The sequence below is a fragment of the Eschrichtius robustus genome, chromosome 13, assembly GCF_028021215.1.
Source record: "Eschrichtius robustus isolate mEscRob2 chromosome 13, mEscRob2.pri, whole genome shotgun sequence".
NCBI lineage: Eukaryota > Metazoa > Chordata > Mammalia > Artiodactyla > Eschrichtiidae > Eschrichtius > Eschrichtius robustus.
The window spans coordinates 16,076,586-16,101,447 of NC_090836.1; the positions used below are offsets into that span (position 1 = coordinate 16,076,586).

General features: G+C 39.9%; 1 protein-coding gene across 5 annotated transcripts in view; it reads left to right on the plus strand.

The window, feature by feature from the left end:
* Positions 1-7,247: 7,247 nt before the first annotated feature.
* The window catches only part of PLEKHA5 (pleckstrin homology domain containing A5), a 241,684-nt gene continuing 224,069 nt past the window's right edge, over positions 7,248-24,862 (plus strand). For 2 of the 5 annotated variants that reach the window (XM_068559798.1, XM_068559796.1), the window contains exons 1-3: positions 7,253-7,490; positions 7,640-7,719; positions 10,012-10,069. In XM_068559798.1, the coding sequence (XP_068415899.1) occupies positions 7,399-7,490; positions 7,640-7,719; positions 10,012-10,069 (230 nt within the window). In that variant the 5' untranslated portion in view covers positions 7,253-7,398. Of the gene's footprint in view, positions 7,491-7,639; positions 7,720-10,011; positions 10,070-24,862 lie in introns of all 5 variants that reach the window. The other 3 variants (XM_068559801.1, XM_068559799.1, XM_068559802.1) reach the window with 2 other exon arrangements.

The following is a 24,862-nucleotide window of genomic DNA, read 5'->3' on the forward strand; positions in this document are numbered from 1 at the left end:
TGGTTAAAAATCAAATATATACATATACATGTATGTGTACATAATTTTCTATAATGAGATATGAGTTGTTGGGGAAAAATGTCTTGCTTTAAGCAAGTAGTGACTCAAAATATTAAAGAAAAATTCTCTATTCAGAGAGTAAAATACTAATGATGAGGAAGAAAATGACTCCCCTTCTTTCTTTGTTTACTCCTTGGGCTTAGGGCATGAGATCTGATAACTTTTATCACTTATAGCTATACACATAATTAGTGATTGTAAGTTTATTTGTTTTTTCCTCCAGTTCATTCAGCTATCTGATTTTCTAAGTACTACATGTTATTTTTTATCAATATTACTTTCTCTAGGAAGAACTTATATTCAAAAGAAGGTTCCATAGGGCCCTTTAACAAATTACAGACAACGCTGAATCCTCTCTGTCCTTCAATATCTCACTCAATAGAACTCAAATCTTAGTATTCTTTAAGCCAGGTAGACAGCTCTATAGAAAGCAGCTATTTTCATACATTGCTATGCTGGTCTTTGGCCCATGCCATTTTTTTTCTCTTCTATATGGGATATTCTATAAAAAGCTAAAGAGAATGTTAAACCTAAGAAAGGAAAGAAACATGACTCACTGGCAAGTTGCAGTAATAAAAAACAGAACTAAGTATCAAATAAGGAGTGCTTCATAAAATATAGGGCACTATGTAAATATCAGTACCATTAGTCATTCACGAAAGTAAAGTTTATTGAATTCTAGGTGATAAAGATAAATAAAATGTTTTCATTTAGGAAGTTAGGGAGGAGAAAGAGATGTAGACTACAAGAACAATTCAGTAGAGAAGATATGGCAACATGGCGGAAGGAGCAGCTAGGTTGGCCCAAAGGAATCAGGGATGGTTTCCTAGTGAAAGGAAGTCTTGAGCTAAGAACATAAACATAAGTATGGGTTTGTTAGGTAAACAGAGAAGAGGACATTCTAGGGAGAGAGAGTAGTGTGTACAGAGACTTGAAAGAGCTTGGCTTGTTCAGAGAACAGTAGGCTGCTCCATATGGTGACCATGTAGGTGGGCAGGGCTCACATCAAGAAGGGTCTCCAATGCCAGGCAACAGCCTTTGGATTTGTCTTCTAAGTTTTTTGAGCCACGAGACAATTTTCTGCAAGAAAGGAACATAATTAGATCTGCATTTTTAAAAAGATCATTCTGGTAACGGTGATGAATGCTCATATTAGGATATGAGAAATGAGGAAGAGGGTAACTTGGTGATATATTTAATGCATAATTAATATAATTTATTAACTGACTGGTTGTGGGAGGATGAGTCTGAAGTTTCTGATGAATGAAGTTTCTGATGAATTTCTTAGTGAGTGCTGGTACCATTCACTAAGAGGGGAACACACGGGGTGGTGCAGGTACTTGGAGGAAAAGTGACTTGTTTGGGAATGTTGAGCTTGAGTACTGGAGGACCACCCAGAAGGAATATTCCAGAAGGAACATGGCTAGAAGGAAATTTGATACATGGTAAGGAGAGAGGTCTAGGCTGGAAATAAGATTTAGGAATTATTATCCTATCGGGCAGTGGTTCTCAGACGTTAGTGTATATAAAGTCACCGAAGTGGCTGTTAGATGCCTATTCCTTAGTCTAATCTTCAGAGGTTCTGGGTGAATGGTCTAGGAGAGGCCCAGGAATCAATACTGAAATAAGCTTCCTGGTGACTGTGCTGCAGATGGTCTAGAGCAAAGAGCAGGGGGGGAACCACAAGGAAGTGGCATCAAGAACCCCAAAAGTGGAAAGTTTCAAGGAGTGGAGGTGGTGACATGAATACAGCAGGGAGGTCAAGAAATGTTGGAGCTGAAAGCATCCACTCGACTTGGCAGCCTTCAGGGGAGACACTGGTGACTCAGAAGAGCAGGTGCAGTGACGTGGTGAGAGCAGACACTGGCTGCAGTAGGTAGAGAGTAACTGCAGGTAAGGAAGAGACTTAGTGAATGAAGCTTGGCTAGGAAGGGAATCCCTCGTGGACAGAATTTGAAATCTAATGTCCAAAGGACCAGGTTCAAGCCCTAAGTTTGCCACTTAGTGGCTAGACTATATAATATCTTCATGGAGCCCATTTTCTTATTTATACTATGTTAATAATGTCTATGTACAGAGCCATATGTACAAGTTAAATATGATACTGCATGTGAAAGAACTTTGCAAATTGCCCTTCCAAATTTTTCTATTAGCAAACCATCTGAGTAGCAGAAAATCCTAAACAGTTATATACAGCAGACATCTTACTTGTGTCTGTCCACTGTGACAAAACATCCCCACCTTCAGCTATTGGAGTGTTCACCCAATGAAAGCAGAGGACTTTAGAGCAAAAAAGAATCATACGTAATGTCCTAAATAGACCAATGCCCTTACTTTACAGATGAGAATCCAGAGGTGTGAGACAGGAATGGGGGTTAAATGATTTGTTCAAAGTCATACGCTAATTGATGGCAAAGATGGGCATAAATTCAGCCAGACTCCTGACTCACTCTAGCCAGCCCCCTCCGCCTGCATAATAACATACTTCTTTTAATTCTCCACCATTTAAATTTTGGTCTTTCTCTTTTACAGCAAAGAGAGAAGAAGGTGATTGAAGCTTTGCTGACTGGGATAAAGGAAGAGGTGTTTAATTTAACCAAGTCCAGAGGTTCAGAGGTAAGTTCCTTGAATACATTTTTGATATCCATCCCTCTGAGTCTCCAAGCCTCGGAGCAGATGCCAGCTTAGTCTAGAATCCCAGCTGTAGTAGAGGGATCCACCAGCAGCAGGGTTACTAGTGCTGCTACATATTTCTTTCAATTAATCCCCATTTATAATTGAAGAGCTCTCCAAAACATTAACATTAAAAGACTGCAGTTTGAGATAGGCCTTGAGTGGTTCATGGGACACCCTTAGAAAGCAAATGCTAGAGAAGGTTTGTTTCTATCAGAAGGATAGAGATGCTACTTCCGCACTATACTTAAATATTTACATCTCCATCTTCCTTTCCAAGCCGCCCAGAGCAGGCCAAGACTTTTGATTCCTCTCACCCAGCAGAATGGCTGGCACACCATCTATAGTAGGGATCCTATAGATCCCTACTATATATTGAATGAATGAATAAGTATTGAATGAATGAGTGAAATAGTTTCATCCGTAACTCTCTTATCAGCTAATTCCTTAACAGAAGAATCCCTAATAAATTGACTTCTGAATATTATTTTTCTTCCCTTAGGCCCTCAATCTCCATCTTTTCTGCCTAGATTTCCACTAAGCTAATTGTATCCTCTATTTTGCCCTTCCTCACAACTTTTCCTGATACATAACACTCTATAGTTGACTAGTTAAAGGAACTGTTTACAATATTCTTTATTTTGTGAACTAATAATGTAACAAAATATATAACACAAATATAGTTGGAAAGACAACCTAACCAAAGTCACAAAACTTTGTTGGTATATTTTAACAAACATTAATGTGCATGAATGAGAAATGTTTCTTGATAGTAAAGAAATTTCTCTCTAGAGCCTCTTTCTCTACTTTCCAGAGCTTACGCTTTTATCATTTCCTTTAAAAGGGGAAAAAACTTGATTTGCTGTTTTCTAAGATGTCACTTTGTTCTCTTTCCTTTCACATATTTTAAGAAACTTTCCTTTGAGTTTTTCTTGTCACAGTATGTATTTTTTCTGTTATATTTGAACTGGAAGCTCTTTAGGACAAGGATTGTCCTCTATGTATGGACAGAGTGATGTTTACTTTTAGTGCTCAGTACTTTTAAACCTCTTCTTTTTTTCAGAGAAGCTGCACTAGTCGTAGGCTAATACACCTTGAAAAGGTAGATCATGATGTATGAAATGGAATAGTTTCATAAGACAGAAAATTAAAAAATACAATAAACTGCAGAGGTTAGATATGAGTTTAGGTCTGAATCAGTTATTGAAGAGGTACAGAGTGATAAAAAGGGAATATGTTACTGGGAAATAACTCTGTTGGGAGGTCAAAGCACTGGGAAGAAAATGAAATTCAATAACCATCTGAGTACTGACTCAAGGTTGGGAAGGATTCAGTGATGGGGAAGACATGATTCTTCGCCTCCTGCAGTGAAGAAAACACACATGTACACACAACTAGAAAGCAAAGCGGACCTGCATAAGGCAACAAAGATACAGAGAAAGGACATTCTAGGAAAATTTAAAGAACAATACAGCTTTACTCATTAAGGGTGAAAATTTTCCAGAGTGCCTCACATTCTAATGTATGAAGCTGCTTTTATTGGTTCCCGGAAGTCACAAGGGCTATTATTTTCCCGAATCAGGAGCACTTTGTATATGCCTCATTTTGTATATTGTCACTGAGTTTTTTATTTACTGCCTTTCCTAAATTTTGGGACACATGGAATTGTACTTAAGATTTTAGGTTACTATTTAAGCACAGCAAATGTGATTTCATAAGATACACATTTTTATTAAGTGAATCTCTATCACTTTTTGAAATATGCCTTGCATTAATGGATCTTGTAAATCAAAGATTCACAACTAAAAGGAATCTCCAGACAACATATGGTCCACTTAACGACTTCTCAGCAGTATTTGTCAAAAAGTCAAATGCTATCGCTGGACTAACAGGTACTAGATTTCTAAAGTTATTATGATATTAAAGAGTCACTTTAGATTTTTCAATCTGTAATGATAGTACAATATAAAGTCAATAGCTCTTGATTTTCTTGCTATGTTACATCCTGTGACCACTGATGGTAATGTGAAACATTTCCTGCTATTCACTGATTAAAAAACCCCACATTTTCCCAGAGACTGGGCAGGAGATAAGATGTCAAGAAGTAAAGAAATGAAAGAGGATAATGCAAAGGAACCGAAAAGAGAAAAACATTAAAGTGATGTTATTTTTTTCCCCTGTGTATGCAGATGGACAGGAAAATTATAGCAGTAATTGCAGGCTCCTTTTCACCAAAGACAGAATGGCCTTGGGGAATTAGAGTATGCGAGAAGAAGTCCAGTGAAACTACATTCTCATCCAGGCTCCACCTGAGTTGCTGGATTTGGCCAAGGTCATTTATCCTTCTGTGCCTTAGTTTCTATAACTGTTGAAAAAGATTTTTTTTTTTTAAACAACAGAAATTTATTTTCTTTTTTTCTCGCTCCTTTTTTAAAAAAAATTTATATTGGATCAGTTGATTAACAATGTTGTGTTAGTTGCAGGAGTACAGCAAAGTGATTCAGTTATACATATACATGTATCTATTCTTTTTCAAAATGTTTTCCCATCTAGGTTATTACAGAACACTGAGCAGCGTTGTGCTATACAGTAGGTCCTTGTTGGTTATATAAATATATTTTATTTATTTATTTTTTAACATCTTTATTGGAGTGTAATTGCTTTACAATGGTGTGTCAGTTTCTGCTTTATAACAAAGTGAATCAGCTAGTTTCTGCTTTATAACAAAGTGAATCAGCTATACATATACATATATCCCCATATCTCCTCCCTCTTGCATCTCCCTCCCACCCTCCCTATCCCACCCCCTAGGTAGTCACAAAGCACCGAGCTGATCTCCCTGTGCTATGTGGCTGCTTCCCACTAGCTGTTTTACATTTGGTAGTGTATATATGTCCATATATACACCACTCTCTCACTTCGTCCCAGCTTACCCATCCCCCTCCCCGTGTCCTCAAGTCCATTCTCTATGTCTGCGTCTTTATTCCTGTCCTGCCCCTAGGTTCTTCGGAACCTTTTTTTTTTTTGTTTTAGATTCCATATATATGTGTTAGCATATGGTATTTGTTTTTCTCTTTCTGACTTACTTCACTCTGTATGACAGACTCTAGGTCCATCCACCTCACTACAAATAACTCAATTTCGTTTCTTTTTATGGCTGAGTAATATTCCATTGTATATATGTGCCACATCTTCTTTATCCATTTATCTGTCTATGGACACTTAGGTTGCTTCCATGTCCTGGCTATTGTAAATAGAGCTGTAATGAACATTGTGGTACATGACTCTTTGAAAAAGATTATTTGCCTCTTTAGTGATTGGGAAGATAAGATAATTCTTTACGGGCCCCAAAAAGTGGTCAGAAAAAGGTGCTATGAGAATACCAAGTAGTACTATTACTATTGAGCTGTGTATCCTGTTGGCATGAGTCATCTTGCTGCAAAGACACAGAAGCAATTCCAAGTGTGCCTGAGCATCAGAGACAATTAAAAGGAGGCCAGTGCACTTAGCCGGTGTTAAGGTAGATTTTAGTTACATTGAAATCTGCCCTTCACTCGTTCAAAAAAACCAAAGCAGGGGGGCACTTTTAAAATAAGTATAGCAATGTGATTATACAAATAGATTTTCGAAATATTAAAGCCAGTTTGAATCCAGGGTTTGCCACTTAGTACCATGACCTTGGGCAAGTTTCTTTAAACTTCATTTTTCCCATCTGTATAATAGCATCTATAGGGCTATTGTAGGGACTTAAAAACGTACAGGGTTACAGGGACTCAAGAAAGTTAGCTATTATTGTAATTTATAGGAGATAGAAGAAAGTAGAAATTCAGATTGATAAATAAGTGAATCTTTAAAAAAAGTAAGAGAAAAAGACAAGTTTGTATTTTATAAAACATTATATGATTCAAGGGGTCTAGGAAGAGGCAAACTTGTTTTGTCAAGTCTGAATCCACCCCTATTTCATGAGTCTACCGCAACCCATCAAACCTATGATATCTCGCACACAAAACACAAACAGGAAAAACCTTCCGTGTGCTTCAACAAAAACAGCTTTCCATTTTAAAGCCACCTATATATATTTATATATTTTGTTTGTTTGTTTGTTTGAAAAATCTCTTGGATACCCAATAGCTCTTTTAAAACAAAGCTCAGATGCTGTGTTTCTGTTGTTTTAAAGAGAGAGCAATCAGGGGAGCGCGGATTACGCTCCCTTTGAATCTCCCTGGGGGCTGGGAAGCCTTCAGGCAAAGCCCGGGGGGGCAGGACGCTTTTTTTTTTTTTTTTTAAATCGATCCCGGAACCTTAGCTCCGGCGGCGGGGGCCGGGGGTGGGGGGGAGCAGGGCGGGAGGGGAGGCGCGGGTGGGAGGGGTCTGGCCGCGGGGCGCGGCGCCGCTCACCCATCCCCCCCGAGCGCGCGGCTGGGCGACCGGCCGGCGGCCGAGGAAGATGCGGAGGGGCGGCGGCGCGGGCCCTACCCAGACCGGGCGGCGGGGCGGGCGCCGCCCGAGGGGGTAGGGCGCGCGCGGGGGCGCGCCGGGCCGAGGAGGCGCGCTCCGGCCGCGCTCGCTCCGCGCTCCCTCCGCTGGTTCGCTCGCTCGCTCCCTCCTCCCTCAGCAGCCGCGGCGGCAGCAGGAGAAGGCGGCGGCGGCGGCTGGGGATCAGACATGGCGGCGGATCTGAACCTGGAGTGGATCTGCTCCCTGCCCCGCTCCTGGACTTACGGGATCACCCGGGGTGGCCGAGTCTTCTTCATCAAGTAAAGAGCTGGGGACGGCGCGGGGGCCCAGAGGGGGCGGGAGGCTGGCGACAGAGGGGAGCGAGCCGGGTCGGTGCCTCTCCGGCCCCCTCGGCTCCTCCCGCGCCCCCACTCACGCCCCGTCTCGGCCCCTTCTCTCACCCCTGCAGCGAGGAGGCGAAGAGCACCACCTGGCTGCACCCCGTCACCGGCGAGGCCGTGGTCACTGGGCACCGGCGGCAGAGCACAGGTAACGCCGAGCCCGGCCGGGCCCGAGCGGAGTTGGGTTTCGCCGGGAGGAGGCTGCAGAGCCCTGGCCGCCCGCCTCCTGCCGGCAACCTGCCCCGAGCCGCCGTCCCCGGGAGACGGCGAGGTGGGGCGGAGGCCGGCGGGCGGGGGCGGCCGCAGGTAGAGGGGCCGGGGGACTTCCCTCGAGTCTCCGGACGCCCCTCTCCTCCGCCTTTGATCGCCACTAGACCACGGCGCCCTCTGCCCCATCCCAACCTGCTCTTCCCCCACGCCCCTGGGTGGCCCACTCCCCTCCCCCGGGAAACCTGGGATCCTGAGTTTGTCCTCCCGCGGCCACTCCTGAGTCCTCCGAGCGCCCCCCGGGCCCCCCACCTCACCCCCTTTCCACCTTTAGGAAGTCCTTTCCCACTCCCCTCCTGCAGCCCGGGACCCTGCCTCTCGTCCGCCGGGAGAATGTGTCCACATCCTCCCCCTCCTCCCCGGGAGCTGCCTCCCTCCTCCTGTGCGGCTTCCTCCTCCGAGATGGGACTTGTGGGTAGGTGGCTGTTGGAGGAGGAGGAGGAGAGGAGTTTGGGGGTGCTTCGATCCTCTCCGCGACAGAGCGGCTTGGGAAATCTGGACGCTTTCCCTCGTGCCCCCGGAGGAGCAGCCGGGGCCGGGGCAGGCATTTGCAGCTGCAGTTGCTGGCCAGCCAGATTCGAAGTCCCCGGCGGCGGCACCGAGGTCGCTCACACGGCCAGGAGGCGGTGGGCGTGCTGGGGGGTGTCCTGCGTGTGGGCACTGGTGCCCTAATAGGAGAGGGTCGCAGGCGAAGCAGATCTTCCTGGTGCCTTGGGTAGCTTGTTTGAATGCTGCATGTGAGTGGAGCTGGAGGAGAGCTGATTGGAGCTTCAGTGCTGGTCTGGCTTTCTTTTGTCATTCTTTGTGTACATTCTTGAAACTTGTTTGTCTTTGAAACGTAACATGTGTTCTCTTCCTGGCCTGCCTCTGTTTCGGGTGATTGGAAAGGCTTGAGAACAGTTTGGGTGGAAGGTGAGGCCGGCTTCAGAAGTCTGTAGAGCTTGCCCTCCGGGATACTTCTGCAACTCTGAGATTCTCAAAGTTGCCAGGATATTGCCTTCTCTATTACATTCTGGAGTTCAGCGAAGTGACTAATATCTCTAAATTTGCAAAAAGGTGGAGGAGGAAAGGGAAAGCTGGTATAGCAAGCATGATGAGGTTACATTTTTAAGGCATTTCTGACTAATACGGCGTCATATTTCTTAACTCCCCGATGTCGTCTTTGACTTGAATGTACATTTCAGTGTTTTGCATACGTAAGTCAACTTTGATGGCCTCTTTGCCGTATGGATAGTAACAGGTTTGTGTCACAAGAGATAATATGATATTTAGATTATTTAGCCTAATCGTCTCGTGGAATTATTCCATGATTATTTTGGCTATGTGAAATACAAATCTTTATCCTATTTACCCCCAAGGATTTGATAACATTCACACCTCAGAAAATTTTATTATATGATTTCAGGTTAATTTTATTTTTGAGAGATGATCTTGATTTTTTTCTGGTTTGGTTTACTTTGACTTTGTACACACATTATTGGTTTTTTATTTCAGAGAGGTATTATGATTAAATCCAAGACACTGGTCGTTTGTAAGTAATATGTAGCACAGAATGGTACCATCGTTCACCTGCATTATTGCCAGGTTTATTACTTGAAACTTCACATCTCTTAAAGTCTGTAGAAACACACATGTGCATATAAGTATGTGATTTCAGATTTCTTTCCCCCTAATTAAGAACTTAGGAAGTTCTTTCTCATCAGTGACACTTCCTGGATGGATTCACTTATGTAGCTGAAAGATGTGGTCTTACATAGACACAACATACCTAGGAAGAAGTGGGTGTTACCTTTTACGCATAGTCTTTTTCTTTGGTTTTGGGGGACTTTTTGGCCTACCGTTCAAGGGTACTTACCTAGGATTAGAAGGCATCCCTTTGCTTTTTTGGCTGCCAGGGCGTAGTTCCTCTTCACTCTGATCAAAGTGTATAATTATGTCAGATAACCTCTAATACTGTTGATACTTTTCTGGTGGCTTTACATTTGAATTGCCATTTTCCAAAAAATGATACTATATCTGAGTTTTATTACCAGTCTAATGCTTTTTGGGGGTGTTAGAAACCTACTTAATAAACGAAAATAGCTGATCATGAAAAGGAATAATTAAAATGGTTTGAAACTTACTGTGCTATTCTATCAAAGTAATACTAATGGTGAAATGTATGTTTTTTTAGATTTGCCTACTGGCTGGGAAGAAGCATATACTTTTGAAGGTGCAAGATACTATATAAAGTGAGTTTTTTTAATTATGATTTTTTTCTTTGGTAATTCAAATGTTGTGATTAACCTTTGGTTGTATGTCTAGGTATGATCATGATTTCTTAAGGTTTATTGTATTACATTGACTTTATGCTTTATGAGTGTTGGAATTTTGAGGTAAAAGATGACACTCTTAGTTTTCTTATGTTGTTTGCCTGGACCTTCATTGATTTGGCAGTTAGATCATTTACGGCCACAGTTACATTTTTGGTGCTTCTGTATATATTTTTGAGTGATAGCGCATTACAGTATTTTGTCTTTAGCACGTTACCTTTTTTTTTTCTTTTTAAGTGAATTCTGTTCATGTGTATTTTGACCAGAACTATTAATAAGTAGCAAAAGTGATGTAAAGTGAGATTACAGTTTGATGGACAATAAGAAGACTGAAAGTAAAAGCAAATAAATAAGGAATAGTTCACAAACATCTGTTGGAGCATTGTTTGTAATTTGCCTGTTTATTTAAATATATCTAAGTTTTGAAAATACATATCGAAATATTTTACTGGTAATTGTGTTTGAATAAAAGGCTTTCAGTAGCACTTACAAGGGACAAATGACCAGTCCTAACGTTAAATTAATTCTATAGCATATTGAAATAATTTTCTGTTCAGAGTTAACTTGATAGTACTTGGAGACAAATACAATGTTTGAGGGCAATATTATATAGGAAAATTTTTTATCCCTCAAGGGAAAATAAAGGTGGTTTTATCTTCATTTTAAATTAGAAACTGTTTACTTAAGAGCTTGTTTTTGTTGTTTTAAAATTTTTTGTTTAATTTTAAGGAACGGAGGCTTGAAAGAGAATGCTTAAATACAAGATTTGGTTGCGATGTCAATGGTTTAATAATAATAACAGGTACCTAGCTAAAGGCACCTCTGTTTCATTGGACCCAGTAAGGTATTTTGCTAAGTGCCATTTTAAAGATGATGCCGTACTTCACTAAATTATAATTACCTATATGGTTGTAACATTTTTTAAAATGCTATTTATATAAAATGTTAAGGGATATGTATAGTATTAGCTATGCTTGCTTTTTTGGATGTAGAAATAGAGAAAGCAGAACGAAGATGCAGGAATGGAGTATAGTTTCATGATGTGGTCATTCTCTGGATATGTTTAATTTACATCTTTTATTTGGAGATTGTGCTTTACATTGTTAGATGGCCTAAAAAATAAAGGCATGAGTAAAGTGCAGAGTCACCAAGTATTTTTTCTAGCGGTTATTTTTATCCTGAATTAAAGTGAGTTTGTATTGCCATGAAAAAGGATACTTCTCTTTTTTTTTTGGACAAAGTATTGATATTTCTGAAGAAAGACAGTTTTTTTGATGGAGTTCATTTATTTTTATCCAGTATAATTTTAACTACTGTACCTTAAGCCTAGCTGATCTACAGAATAGCAGTAACACTACAATTCTCAATATCATTTAAATGTCGGTGAATGTGTACATTTCTTAGATGAATGTTTGACAGTACAAAATGTTACTCTGTGTGGGCCAAATATGTATGTTTTAATTTAGAAGTAAGCTGTTAGAAAGACTGAGTTTTCTTTTGTTTTACTAGCCGTTTTGATAAGAGTTTCTTTTATGTTGACTTAAACAAATTAGAATCTTATTTGAGTGTCATGCCTAAGTAAGTTTCTCAGGCAAATGAGGACAATATTAAGAAAGTGGTAATAATTTTACTTTAGCTCAGGATACATTTTTAAACTAGTGGGTTTTGATCATGTGGTATTGATAGACAGCCAATCATTGTGTCCAAAAGTAGCAATAAAGAATTTATATTATGAAGGTAAATTGTTCTAAAATTGAGCATGTTTTAGAAATATACACTCATTAAACTTCAAGTAAGATAACCACTGACAAATACATGATTTGCTGAATGTTAGGTGCTACTTCTTTTCCTTTCTGGGTTATATCAGAAGACTAATTTCTTTTAAGATTAGTTAAATCTCTAATGTGGGCTGTAACTTCCTAGAAATTTTTTACTTACTTGTGTTGTTATGAGCAATTAGGGATGCCTGATCATTCTAATATAATAGGGGCACTACTTTTATCTTAAACTTCACAATTTACAGAGTGCTTTCACATGTGTTACCACGTCTGAATCTCATTTTAATCGTGGATGTAGTCAGAAGAATTACTCTTTCCATTGTCACACCACATAATAAAACAACAGAAACATGCCTTTGGAACTTATGGTCTGCAAAGACAGCAAGATGAGAAACAGCAGGAACATGAACTATATTTAGAATGTTCAGAGTAGGAGAAAGGATAGGAGTCTGCAGTAGGAAAGTGATGACTGTTGGTGGATATATTTCTCATTGTTGGTTCTTTTTTAGATGAAGGAAGGAGGTTACTGCTCAAATTATAAGAAAAACAGGTGATATAGTGAGCAGGGTGGATTTTGTTCACAGGGGAAGAGGGAAGATGAAAGGCCAATAAAAGACACATTGACCGTCTTGTTATTCCTAATCCTGCGTTCCTGGGAGGCTCCCAGAGCAAGAACGGAGACTGAAAGAACTTGAGTTGTTTCTACTTTAGTTCCCAAGTGAAGTACATTTAACTCTCAGATTATTTCTCTCCTGAACAAATGTTGGTGTTTGTTCAAAATGGCGGAAGAAGAATTTATCTTTGCATAGTATTTTGGTATCAACTGCATCCCTGTGGGCATTAAGGAGAAGAGTACTCTTCTGGGGAAGAGTTGGAAGGCAGGCCTTGACCCTCTTAACACGTTGGAGCTCAGTCTTCCCGTCTTTAAATTAGGCTGGCTGAAAAAGACAACTTCTCAATTCCAGCCCACTTTCAAATTTCTTTGAATTTTATACTATTCTGGGAATTTACAGTATTCTACAAAATGATGAACTCACAGTGCCAAGAAGAGATAATGTGGGAAATGTGGAAAGTTACTTAGCTTTCCTATCCCAGTTAACTGTTTAATCTCCCTCTTTAAGCTTTGTGCAGATAACCATAGATAAGTCTAAGCAGAGCCAGAGCTGTGTTGTGCTTACTGTCTTTCTGTTGCCGCATTTTGTGTTTTATGTACTCATCTTCCAGGGAGAGCTGTGTGCACGCAGTTAACAGTGCTAACTAATGTCAACAGAGGAGCTGATCAGAGTTGAGTTGTATAGATCTGAGCTGGATAATCAGTTTACTTTATACAGTTTTTGAAATTGGTTCTTTCATGAAAGTCTACAGTTAGGAAACAGAATATATACTATAGAGAAGGTATTTTACTTTAAATTAGTTTGGCCAGAAAATATTAAAATTTGAAAATTAATTCTGTATTGTAAAGATAAATATTTAGCTTTAATTTTTTATGAGAAAAGCTTGCCTTAAGCTAGCCAGCCTCTAAATTATTTTATTACTTGTGTGTGTATGTATAAATACATATACACAGAGTTTCAATTTGATTATTGTTTCCATATTGCTTTTTAACACTTAATTCATGCTTTTTGTCTTTAGGAAGAATACTGAAAATTGCCAGTGATTTTTATAATTTATAAAGTGTAGCTTTAAATATTCAAATAACTTAGCTCGTAAAGTACAGAAGATAATCTTATATATTTGAAGGTTATAAAACTTTCTGCTTACTCCTTGAAATATTACTGAATGACTCTGTAATGACAGGTCATGGTAGCTTAAAATGGATGTGTCATTGACTATTACTTTGTGCTTCAAAGCTTTAAGATGGTTAATTTAAAGGGCTAAGTGAATCTTAAAACAATGCTCTCCTAATAGTGAGAAACTTTGTTCTAATTATTTAGAGGTCATTGTCTTATGTGGCAGGTTTCGGGATCCAAAAATGTCTTTGCAGGGTAATAAAGTAGTATGTAAATTTTGTGAGGTTATATTTTCATATTGCTTTTTTCTTGATTTAAAATTTTAAGTTCTGAAAATTGAACTTTTTCTTAGATATGCAAATAGAGCAGTGTTTGATTTTTGACTAATGAAGTTTCATTTCAGTATCTGCTATAGTTGGATCTAATGTGTGCTTAGAATTTCAAACTAATCTGCAATGATGGGAATTCTAGTATGAAATAGCCATTTAAGGTTGCAAGTGAGAGGAAAATCTGTTTCTTCACAGATTATCACAATTCAAACTATGAGTGAAGACAGGGAACATAGCTGCCACGAGAATGTGAGAATATATTGCAATGTATTTGATACTTAAAATTGTTTGGTACAGTAGTACTGTAATATTATAATTAGATATAGCAACACAATGTTTCAGAACAATTCATGGATATTGTACATCTTTTTCGTATTCATAACAGAGTTTTTGGAATAAGTAATCCTTTTAAAAAATTTTTTTAAATTTGTTTATTTATTTGGTTGCGCTGGGTCGGCAGGCGGGCTCCTTAGTTGTGGCATGCAAACTCTTAGTTGCGTCATGCGTGTGGGATCTAGTTCCCTGACCAGGGATCGAACCCAGGCCCCCTGCATTGGGAGCGTGGAGTCTTAACCATTGGGCCGCCAGGGAAGTCCCAGAATAAGTAATCCTTACGTGTGTAAAGCACTTTATGCTGATTCGATAGGTACAGCATAACAATTGAACTATGATTTCAACTTTCAAGGAGTTTGTAGTATAGAGAAAAGCATGCAGTGTATTAAAAAAGGGAGATGGTGTGGGCCCCATGGACTTGGTTAGTGTGAGGCACTTCGACACAGCATTCAGTGAATTGAATCCTCACAGTAGCCCTTAGTTTTCTTTTTCTCCCCACCACCACCCCTTTTGCAGGATGAAACTGAAGCTTAATGAGGTTAAGGGCCTGTTGTAGGTCATATAGTTTCACTATGAGTCACTACCATTCAAATTAAGGTCTCTGGGCTGAAACCCTTCTAGACCTAAAAATACAGGGCAGTATAAAGAGATCCTATAGTATGTGTCCCTCCATAAGTAGGTTGCTTGGGGACAGAAATACCATTTCATAGAAATAAATACAGTGGTTAGGTTAGTAGGCCAACCTACAAATAGAAGCTTGTTTAACCCCCTAAAAACTTGTTGACTAGTATTATTTTAGTAGAATCTTGGAATTTGGTCCTTCCTTTATATCCACTCAAGAGTGCTAGACACTGTTCTACGTGTTTGGTGATACAGCTGAGACCCGGCCTTCCTGGAGCCTACAATCTAGTAGGAAAAAGAGACGTTAAAACAAAACATGGAACGAACATGTAATTTTAAAATGGCGTCTTCATAAAAGAACAGCAGAGTGTTTTGTGACAGATTAGGAAAGTTTACCATAAAGAACAGTGTTTCAGTGATAAAATGTGTTTAAGTTTCAAGGGTGGGGTGACAGGATTTCCAACTTTAGTGAATTTTATGGTGGGATCTCATTGTCCTTCTTAGCCCCAGGGCCGTTGCTGGGACCAGGCCTGCTCAGTGTCTTCCCGTAGTGCCTGCCTGTAGCTTAACACCAGCGTCTAGTGAGCCTCTGAGTAAATGGTGTCTGCACTGATAATGCTGACCTCCACCCTCCCGAGGAGTTAATCGGGCTAGAACCAGAGGAGTCCCCACAACTCAAGGGATTGCATTTGGAGAACCCTTTCTGGATTTCTCAAATGATTTTCCCCTAATGTGGATAGACGTCTTTCTTTGTTTTCTTCTTATTCTCAAAGCTGGTGTAGTTTAGGAAGGGGCAAGAAATGGGGAGTAGAGAAAGAATTGGTTGGAAGAGTCAAAGAGTTGGAGGCCTTGGAGACTGGTAGGACGTAAACATCCCTGTCTAGGCACCTGTGTCTGTTTTACAAAGACAAGGGGTTTCTCAGCACTTGTGGGCCAATACTCTCTCCTAGGACCTTTTCATTTTTCTATAACAGATATGTAGAAATTGGGGTTAATGGTGAAAATTTACTTGTATAGATTTGTATGCGTAAGCTGGAGTTAATATAAAAAATGATGCTGGTTGTCCGTCAGACGGTGTCTTAAGAAGTCAGAGGAGGAGGAAGGAGCTTACTTAGGCCGGGCTGACGTGGAAAGGCTTGAAGGAAGAGGCAGGAATTGAGCTAGGCCTTAAGGGCATGGATGGAATTCAGATGGGTTGAGATAGATGACTGATAACATAAATTCATGGGGGTGGGGACATGTATAATATGTGTGATGAGTAGAGATAACTACCCTGCAGGTAAGTGATTAGAAAATGCTAGGATAATGGGAAGTCAGACGAGGAATACTGTTAGGAGTACTGTTTGTTGTTGTGTCTGGTCTTTGAATATAAGGCTGAGATTTTTATTTCTAGGCAAGCCCACTGCAGGTGTTTTTTGGTATAGCATTAATAGCTTAAAGTGAAGGTTTTAAGGGAGATTTTAATATAGGCAGCTTGGGTTAGAAAGGGGCAAACCTGGAATCGAGGAGTCCCGTCCTGGGTCTGTTGCTGTAACCTGGGAGTTAGTTGCTGGAACCAACTTGGTAGCAGTGGGAATGGAAAGGAAGGAGGCCATTGATCAAAGATACTGAAAAGGAGTTGACAGGCCTTGGAATTCTTGCTGAGCTGGGAGGTTGTCAGAGAAAGAGAGGTCAAAAGTTACGTAGAAGCCTTTATGTCTGAGTGGCTACAAGAATGATTGGTACCCTTGACCAGAATAAGGGGATAGGTGGTTGGGGGGAGCTCTAGGCAGAGGTGTTAATGATGGTTTGGTTTTTGAGCTGCTTATCTTGAGAGGGCATAGCATTTTAGGTGGCTAAAATCTGGCCTTTCCAAAGGACTCCCAACGTTATCTTCTATTCCTCCCTCATGAATAAGAAATACAAACCACCCCCCCTCCCCCCTGCCCCCGCAAAATGCTATCTCAGCTACCTAATTATCTCCAAACAGTATGTAGATCCAAGCCAGGAATGTCATATTCATCCATCCAATTATTCATTCAACAAACACTTACTGAGTACTGTGTGCCAAGTGCTTTAGGTTTTATGAACAAAACAGACATGGACCTTGCTCTTAAGGAGCTTATAATTAAGGAGAGAGACAGCAGTATCATAATCACAAATATATAGTCGTAGACTGAGAAACGCTGTGAAGTATACATCATGCTTTGAGCAGATGTATTGTGAGGACGTGGCCCAGTGAGGAAGAGGCCTTTCTCACAAACATAAGGAGTAAGGCTTCCTCTGAAAGCTCAGCCGCGAAGCCCCACAGAGTGATGAGAACAGAGCAGTGCAAAGTCACCTGGAAGATGAATTGATAGCATCTTGGGCTCGAGATTGGACCATAACCTGAGTGAAAGCATTGCTGTAGCTAAAGAAAGACTTGGGGTGGGGTTGGTGTGATGTGGAAATTTAGAAAAAGGAGAAAAGCTGCAGCAGAAGTTACTCTCTACTATCTAGTAGAGAACAAGGCTAAGCCAATTGATTTTGGCTATTATTCCAGTCCCAGTGGCAAGGTCTTCCAATTACTCAGTCGTTCACTGATGCATTTTTTTTCCTTCACTTCTCTTCAATACATTTTGAACTCATAATTATGTGCCTTAGCAATTAGGATACATCATTAAACAAAATAGACCAAAAAACTCTACCCTTCTGGGGACTGGGATGGTGGAGGAGAGAATATCAGACAAAGAAAATATAATAAGTTTCTTTTTTTTAAATTAATTAATTAATTTATTTATTTATGGCTGTGTTGGGTCTTCGTTTCTGTGCAAGGGCTCTCTCTAGTTGTGGCAAGCGGGGGCCACTCTTCATCGCGGTGCGCGGGCCTCTCACTATCGCGGCCTCTCTTGTTGCGCAGCACAGGCTCCAGACGCACAGGCTCAGTAGTTGTGGCTCACGGGCCCAGTTGCTCCGCGGCATGTGGGATCTTCCCAGACCAGGGCTCGAACCCGTGTCCCCTGCATTGGCAGGCAGATTCTCAACCACTGCGCCACCAGGGAAGCCCTATAATAAGTTTTATGGTATGTAAGAATATATAAATGCTGTAAGAAAAAAATTAGAGCAAGGTGTGGAGGATCAGGAGGGGAGTGAAGAGGAATGGGTGTGGGAGAAGAAGACAGTGGAATCAGAGAAGGAAGAGCCGGGCTGTGTGGTGACCTCGTTGGTTGATGTAATTGGCTGTTACACGGGGAGATGTGGAGCCGTCGCAGGTCTGAGCAGAGGAGGAGATGCGTGGTCTGGCTTCGCCCTTTGAAAGGGTCAGTCTGACTGTTGTGTGAAGGTGAGACTTTGGGGGCCTAGTGGAGCCCCTCCAGTGTAAGTTCTCTCCCTCGTCAGATTCTCTCCTTATATTTCTTTTTAACACTTACCAGGATCATGATTAAATATTTAATTGTGTAACCCCATATTTCTTTTAAGCTGCCAGCGATTATCAGTGCCATTGATTTAATAATAGTAACAGCTTTTCAGAGGGGAGAGACATAACCATATTAAATAAACTCCTTGATCCTTAATTCAGAAATAGTATATTGAAAAAGCACGTTTTAAAATCAAGTCAATGCTTGCTTAATACCTGTTTGCCTACACTCCTTATGGTAGGTAAGCTTCATGAAAAGCAGCTCGTTCATTGCTGTGTTTTTAGTCCCTCAGCTTAAACTTTTCTCATAGTAGTTCCTCAGTAAATATTTGTTGATTGATGAATTTTGATGATGACAGTCAACTTCATTCCATGCTATTCAGAAACCTTGTAATGTGGCTCTTTGTGAAACTTAAATATTCTCTTTATGTGACATCAATCTGTCCGAATATGAATTAGGAAATCAGCTGTTTCTCGAGTTTGGCTTATGTGATTCTCCTCCAGGAGACAGATAGGATCTGCTCAGAGGCCTGACTGTGGGAACAGATCCAGGATCAAGCCAAGATAATGCAGGGACCTGTGAGGCCTATTGGGAGACAGCTGAATCCCAGACCTTGCCACTGACTGTGCCATTTCCATTTAGAAACGTTCACAGTTCAGGCTGCTGTGGTTTGGAGAACGGGGGAGATATACTGTCATCATTAGTATGAGTAAAGCAAGTGTAGACCACTGAACTCAGTGGGTCCTAGAGAGGCCTGAGAGAAACAGAAATTAGTCCTCACGAGGTACAGGTGACAGACGTTTCAGAGCCACGCGGAGAATTCCTTGGTTACTTAGAAGTAGCCTCCTAGCTATTTGGGAATTATTCTCTGAAGTGGCCAGTAATTTCAGAAACACCCAAGAGAATCCCTCTGGACTGTTAACTCCTTGAAGGCAGAGACTGTGTCATAATCATCTTTATGTTTGCAGCACTTGACACATAATAGGCAATGAGATGTTTGAAATGAAGACCTATTACAGATTGTAAGAAAAACAAGTCATTGCCCAAATCTGAACGTCCCAGGACATTTTTCTGCTTCTCACTTGTCATCAAGTCAGGATTCATATTGTTGTAAATGTCAGTGACCCAAAGCCAACTATTATAAGCAAAAGCAAACTCTTTTCCCACATTAGTTCCAGGAGTGACACAAGTGAATCCTTGAAGACCCTTCCTCACTCACCTTTTTTCACTTTAGAAAGCTTTTCTCCACTTAACCAGAAAAATGTTTGCCAACGGCCCCAAATTACACCCTTTTAGCTTTTTAACCCAAAAGATAAGGTTTCTTCTCTATTCCTCAATAAAAAAAATCTGAGACAAGGACTTTGACCACCTTGTATTACATGCCCATTGCTGCAGTGAAGACTGGCCCTCTGGTCTTCAGTAATTTTCTGTCCTTGGCTGAAGCCAAGATTATTATCAGCCAGCCTTCCAAGAAACTGTGTGATTAGGGGGGAAGGCCCGGTCACGTAGGAAGTCAGGGTGTGAAAGGCTGCATGATCAGAGATCTCCTGCTCCTCCCTTGTATACAGTGCACAGTGCTAAAGGCCAGGAAGGCCATGAACCTGAGCATCTGCAGACTTCCTAAGAAGTGATATTATCAATGATTTTCAAGGATGCTTTCTGCCTTCCATTGAAGAGGAAGTAGTTGAAGATACATGCAGGGTGGTTCAGGCCTGGACCCTGGAGAATGAAGAGGAAGAGTTAAATTCTGAGGAAGAAGCAATAGAAACCAATCCTATACTGGCTGCCTTGAGCAAGGGGGATTGAGGAAACCAACTTCGATTTGGTACAAGTGACAGTACAGCCTCACTGTGATCAAAACTCCACCCTGCTACGGTGGGCCAGGGATTCCCTCTGGTTCTTCTGAAATCACTGGCCACTTCAGAGAATAATTCTGACACAGTGTCAGTGCTTGAGTAATGCTACCCAAACTTGCTTGCTACATGCCTCCCATGGATGTTCTACATGCTTTTTTTCCCCCCGTCCCTTCCAAGTGACTAAGATTCTTTACATATATTATTTCTTTGGAATAGACATGGTCTTCAAAAGAGAGAATTTGCCTCTGAGATGAAAAATAGTTTTAGACTTCATATTGAGTGAATTCCATCAGCTTTTTGCTGAACTTGGTTGAAGGTACATATAATACCCATTTTATTAAATATTTACAATGAAGCTGTTTAACCTAAAATTTAAAACTTAGTAAAATAGGACAGTGTGGCAGTCTTAAGAAGAACCAAGGAATTACTCCTTGCTCATTTTTCATAGTATACAAAGCAATGGTGGAGGGAAAGTAATTTGTTAAACTTAATGTCAACTTTTTTTCTCTGTTTGAAAATTCATCTGTGCTACTTTTATTTTGAAAAATTTAATCTATCACAGAATATAGATGCATCTAATAATGATGGCATTTAAAAAAATTTAGTAAAGAAATGTCAGAGAATGATTCCAAATCTGTGTTTAGTGTGTGTCCTTTTTTCCAACCTGTTTTATAATGTTAAGTGTTTCTTTCTGATTATAGAAGTAATGCATTTTTATTACAGAACATTTGGAAAAAACTGAAGAGTATAAGAAGGAGAAAATAAAATCACCTGGTCTCATATGCAGAGAGAATTTCTATTAATATTTCAGTATATATGCAAAAATATTTTTAAAGATTTGGGTCTTATTGCTAATACTGTGTCGAATGCTGTTTTCATTAGTTATATCGTGTGTCCTTATGTCATTATATAGTTATTCAATGGAAGATTTTTTAATAACTCTGATGTTCTATCTTATGAATATATAATAGTTTAATCATCCCTCTATTTTTAGATGGCTATGTTGTTTCCAACTTTTTGCTGTGAGAAAAATCCTTATATAACATATGCATGTCTGTTTCCTAGACTTGGAATTATTGGGATAGGGTATGAGCTTTTTAAAAGGTTCATTACTTAACATTTTGCCAAATTGCCTTCTAAGAGATTTGTACAAAGTTATGTTCTACTCTTAGTATATGAAGTGTATAAAAGTGCCCCTGTTTCTCCATACCTACAATAAATACTCTGGACAGATGAAATTTGAAGGTAACTGATGGAGAATCTGTGTGGGTTGTCATTAGTGATTCAGATAGTTTGGAACAGGGATTAGTCTTTCAGTTATCTGTTGCTACATAACCAACTACCCCAAAACTTAGTGGCTTAAAACAACAATGATTTATAATTTCTCACCTTTCTTTGGGTTGACTGGGCTCAGCTAGGCTGTTCTATTTCCTGTGATATAACTGAGGGCCCTCCTGCGGATACATTCAGCTGCAACTTGGCTGGAAAATCCCGTGTCTTCTCTCCTCATGGCCTCTCATCACTTAGTAGTCTATCTAGAGTTTCTTGCTAACAACGCAGCTGGCGTCTAAGAGGGAACATTCCAAGAAGACAAGCCCCTGGGTGCAAGCGTTTATAAAACCTCTGCTTGCATTATGCTTGCTCAAGTCCTGTTGGTCAAAGCAAGTCACATGACCAAGGCCAAAATCAAAAGTGGGAGAGAACTACACAAGCCTGTGAATACCAGGAGATGTGGTTTATTGCAGGCCGTTGATGTAATGGATTACCAGAAATAGTAAATAAGTTTCAACTAGCATTGCAACTCTAATTGATGAGCAATAGCGCTTTGGAGCACTGTGTTTAGAAGAATTTGGAGATGAACTTCTGGATCAGTAGGAAAGCATATTGTGACAAGTTAATGATGTTTGCAAGGGCTTAGGTGAGGAGGTTGGTATAATGGTGTATTTACCCTCCTTAATTTAATATCTGAATTTATATCATAAAGCCACAAACGTAAACATGAAAGGCCATTCAAGAGCTTACGTGTAAGCCCAAATACTTTAAAAACATTGGAGTACTTGAGTAAAGTGAGCCTTAAGCTTTTGTTCATCCTGGTTTCGTACTGACAATTAATACAACTGGTAGTATAAGATATCAATAATTGGCATCTTGTGCTAGATTAGTTTGCAAGTTACCCGTATTTCACACCAGGACTGCTCTTTCCCATTGCTGAATGAAAAAGCTGTAGCAGGGTTCATAGATGAGGAGCAAGTACCTATACTAGTGATTACGACAGTGCCCAAGGTCATGGTATGGGTGGGTGGATGGCTAGATGGATGGAGACATAATCTCACATATATACGTATTTGCATGTGTGAGTGTGTGATTTTAAGAGCTTGACTGAGTTGTGAACTTGACCCTTGGATTTACTCGTGTGATTTAACCAGTGTTATCAGTGGCAATATTTAAGAGTAGGCACTATGGCCTATGCCAGTGATCCCCAGCCCGGTTCCTAACAGGCATTCCGAGGGAGACTTATAGGAAAATGTTACTATTCCTCCTGATACAGTAGTGCGGAGTCTCTTTTGTGCTTTTCCCTCTCACCCCATACTCTGCTCCCCCAGAGGAGGTTCTGTGTATGTCAGCAGTTTGGTGTTTGTTGTCCTCGTCCCCCTTCTTTGCATACCTATACATGCATACATTCATTTATTCATTTATTTTTACCAAAATGAGCTTGTCCTATATGTACAATTCTTTGACTTTTCCTTTTTATTTAATACCTTAGATCTTTTTGCATTAGTACTTAGAAGTCAACACCGTTCTTTCAGTAGCTACAAAATATTCATTAATTATTTAGCTGGACATTAATTATTTAGTTGGACATTTAGTGTTTTTCCATTTTTTTTTTCTCAGTTTCTAAAAATGTCGTGAACACACTTATACATAAACTGTGGTCGTATGCAAATGTTTTTGTAAAATAGATGTGGAAATTGCTGAGTTAGGCTGTATACGTATTTTAGCTTTTGATAAACGTAGTAAAATCCTGCTAAACACCTTAAATAGGGTCTGGAAATATTGAAATGATTAAAATGCATAATTATAAGATTAATGAAAAGCAGTATTTTTCATTAAGTTCATGGAGTCACACACAAAAAATAGGAAAGTGGTAGAAAGTGACACATTGTGCAAAACTACATAATGAATTAGAAAGCCCCAAATGAAAACAGGGCATTCACCCCCTAAATTCCTTTTGGAATTGGAGTTGGTCCAACTATTGGAGCCCTTCGACAGTCACATTCAGATTAATTTGTGGTTTTACTATTTGTGGTTTACGGTTAGGCCAACTTCCAAAAAATCTTTACCATCTTATCCTCGCATCATGCAGTGTGTAGGATTATTGTCTCCTGTATCCTTGCCAGCACTTGGTGTTACCAGCCTTAAGTTTTGAGTAATCTAATGGACAAAAATGGTATCTTGTTTGAATTTGCACGTTGTTGGTTTTGGCCATGCTTGTCACCTTTCCCTCTATTTGTTGCCTATTTGAGTCTCTTCTGCAGATTGCCTCTTCCATATATTTTCTCTATTTTTCTATTGCTATTTTTCTTAATGATTTATGTCATTATGTACTTTTTTGTATTTTTGATATCTGAGCCAGTTAGCTTAATAGAGCTCTCCAAGGTATTTTTGCTGTGCACCCTGATAAGTAAAACGTTTTTGGTTATATACTCTCATTATATTTATTTATCTATTTATTTATAGATTATATACGTGTATTGTTGTCAGTCTGTGTCTTACATCTTAGTAAAACTTATTTTTTCCTTATTTTATTGTGTTTTAAAAATAAGTGTAAATAGGGGTGCTAACCTGTCCACAGCCCAGTGTAGAGCCTAGTGTGCATTCACCTAGGAAATCAGGAGTTGTGAGCAAAATATGATTTAGGCCCTTTACAGGCCAGTTAGGTTGACCAAGAAGAGCATGCTCTCTGCTCTGTGACCACAGTGTGCATATCTGTAAGCCCCTGGCCACTGAGTACTCTGGTGAAGTGGAAAGTAGCCAAGGGTCAGACCTTGGCTCCGTTACCTTTATTAACCATACAACTTGGAGAAAGTTGCTTACTCTCACTAAGAACCGGTTTCTTCATGTGTAAAATGGAGAGGGTAGTCCTTGTCTTGCCTGCTTTATAGGCTTATGATGTGAGTTAATCTATGTGAATAAACTTTGAAAAACTGTAAAACATGGGGTACATATGAAATACGTGGGTATTTATTTTGTAAGGTCATAACATTGGGTGTATAAGACAACATACTTCAGGATCATTTATGCTGGAAAACAGCTGAAAATGGCTGGCCTACTAATTGTGGTTCAGAAATATTTTAAGTCTTCATTGTGTGCAGATTTTAAACCTCTTGAAGGTAGAAACTGTTACACGTGATGGTCAATAAGTTTTGTTGTTGATGGTGTATGTACATTTAATAATATACATATTTGGTTTTTTAAATGTTTTCTACTTAAGGAAGCCCTGTGATTTAGGAATTAGAAATCAGCTTATTTGTGAAATACCCAGTGGCACTAAGGAAGACTTTCTTGAAAGAGTAAAGTAGCTATTGTCCAGGGCTGCAGAAAAAAGGCAGGACCTGGCATGAATATATTCTCCAAGATAGTGAAGAACTCAAGGCATTGTAACGGTAGGGTCTCTTATGTAGGTGGTG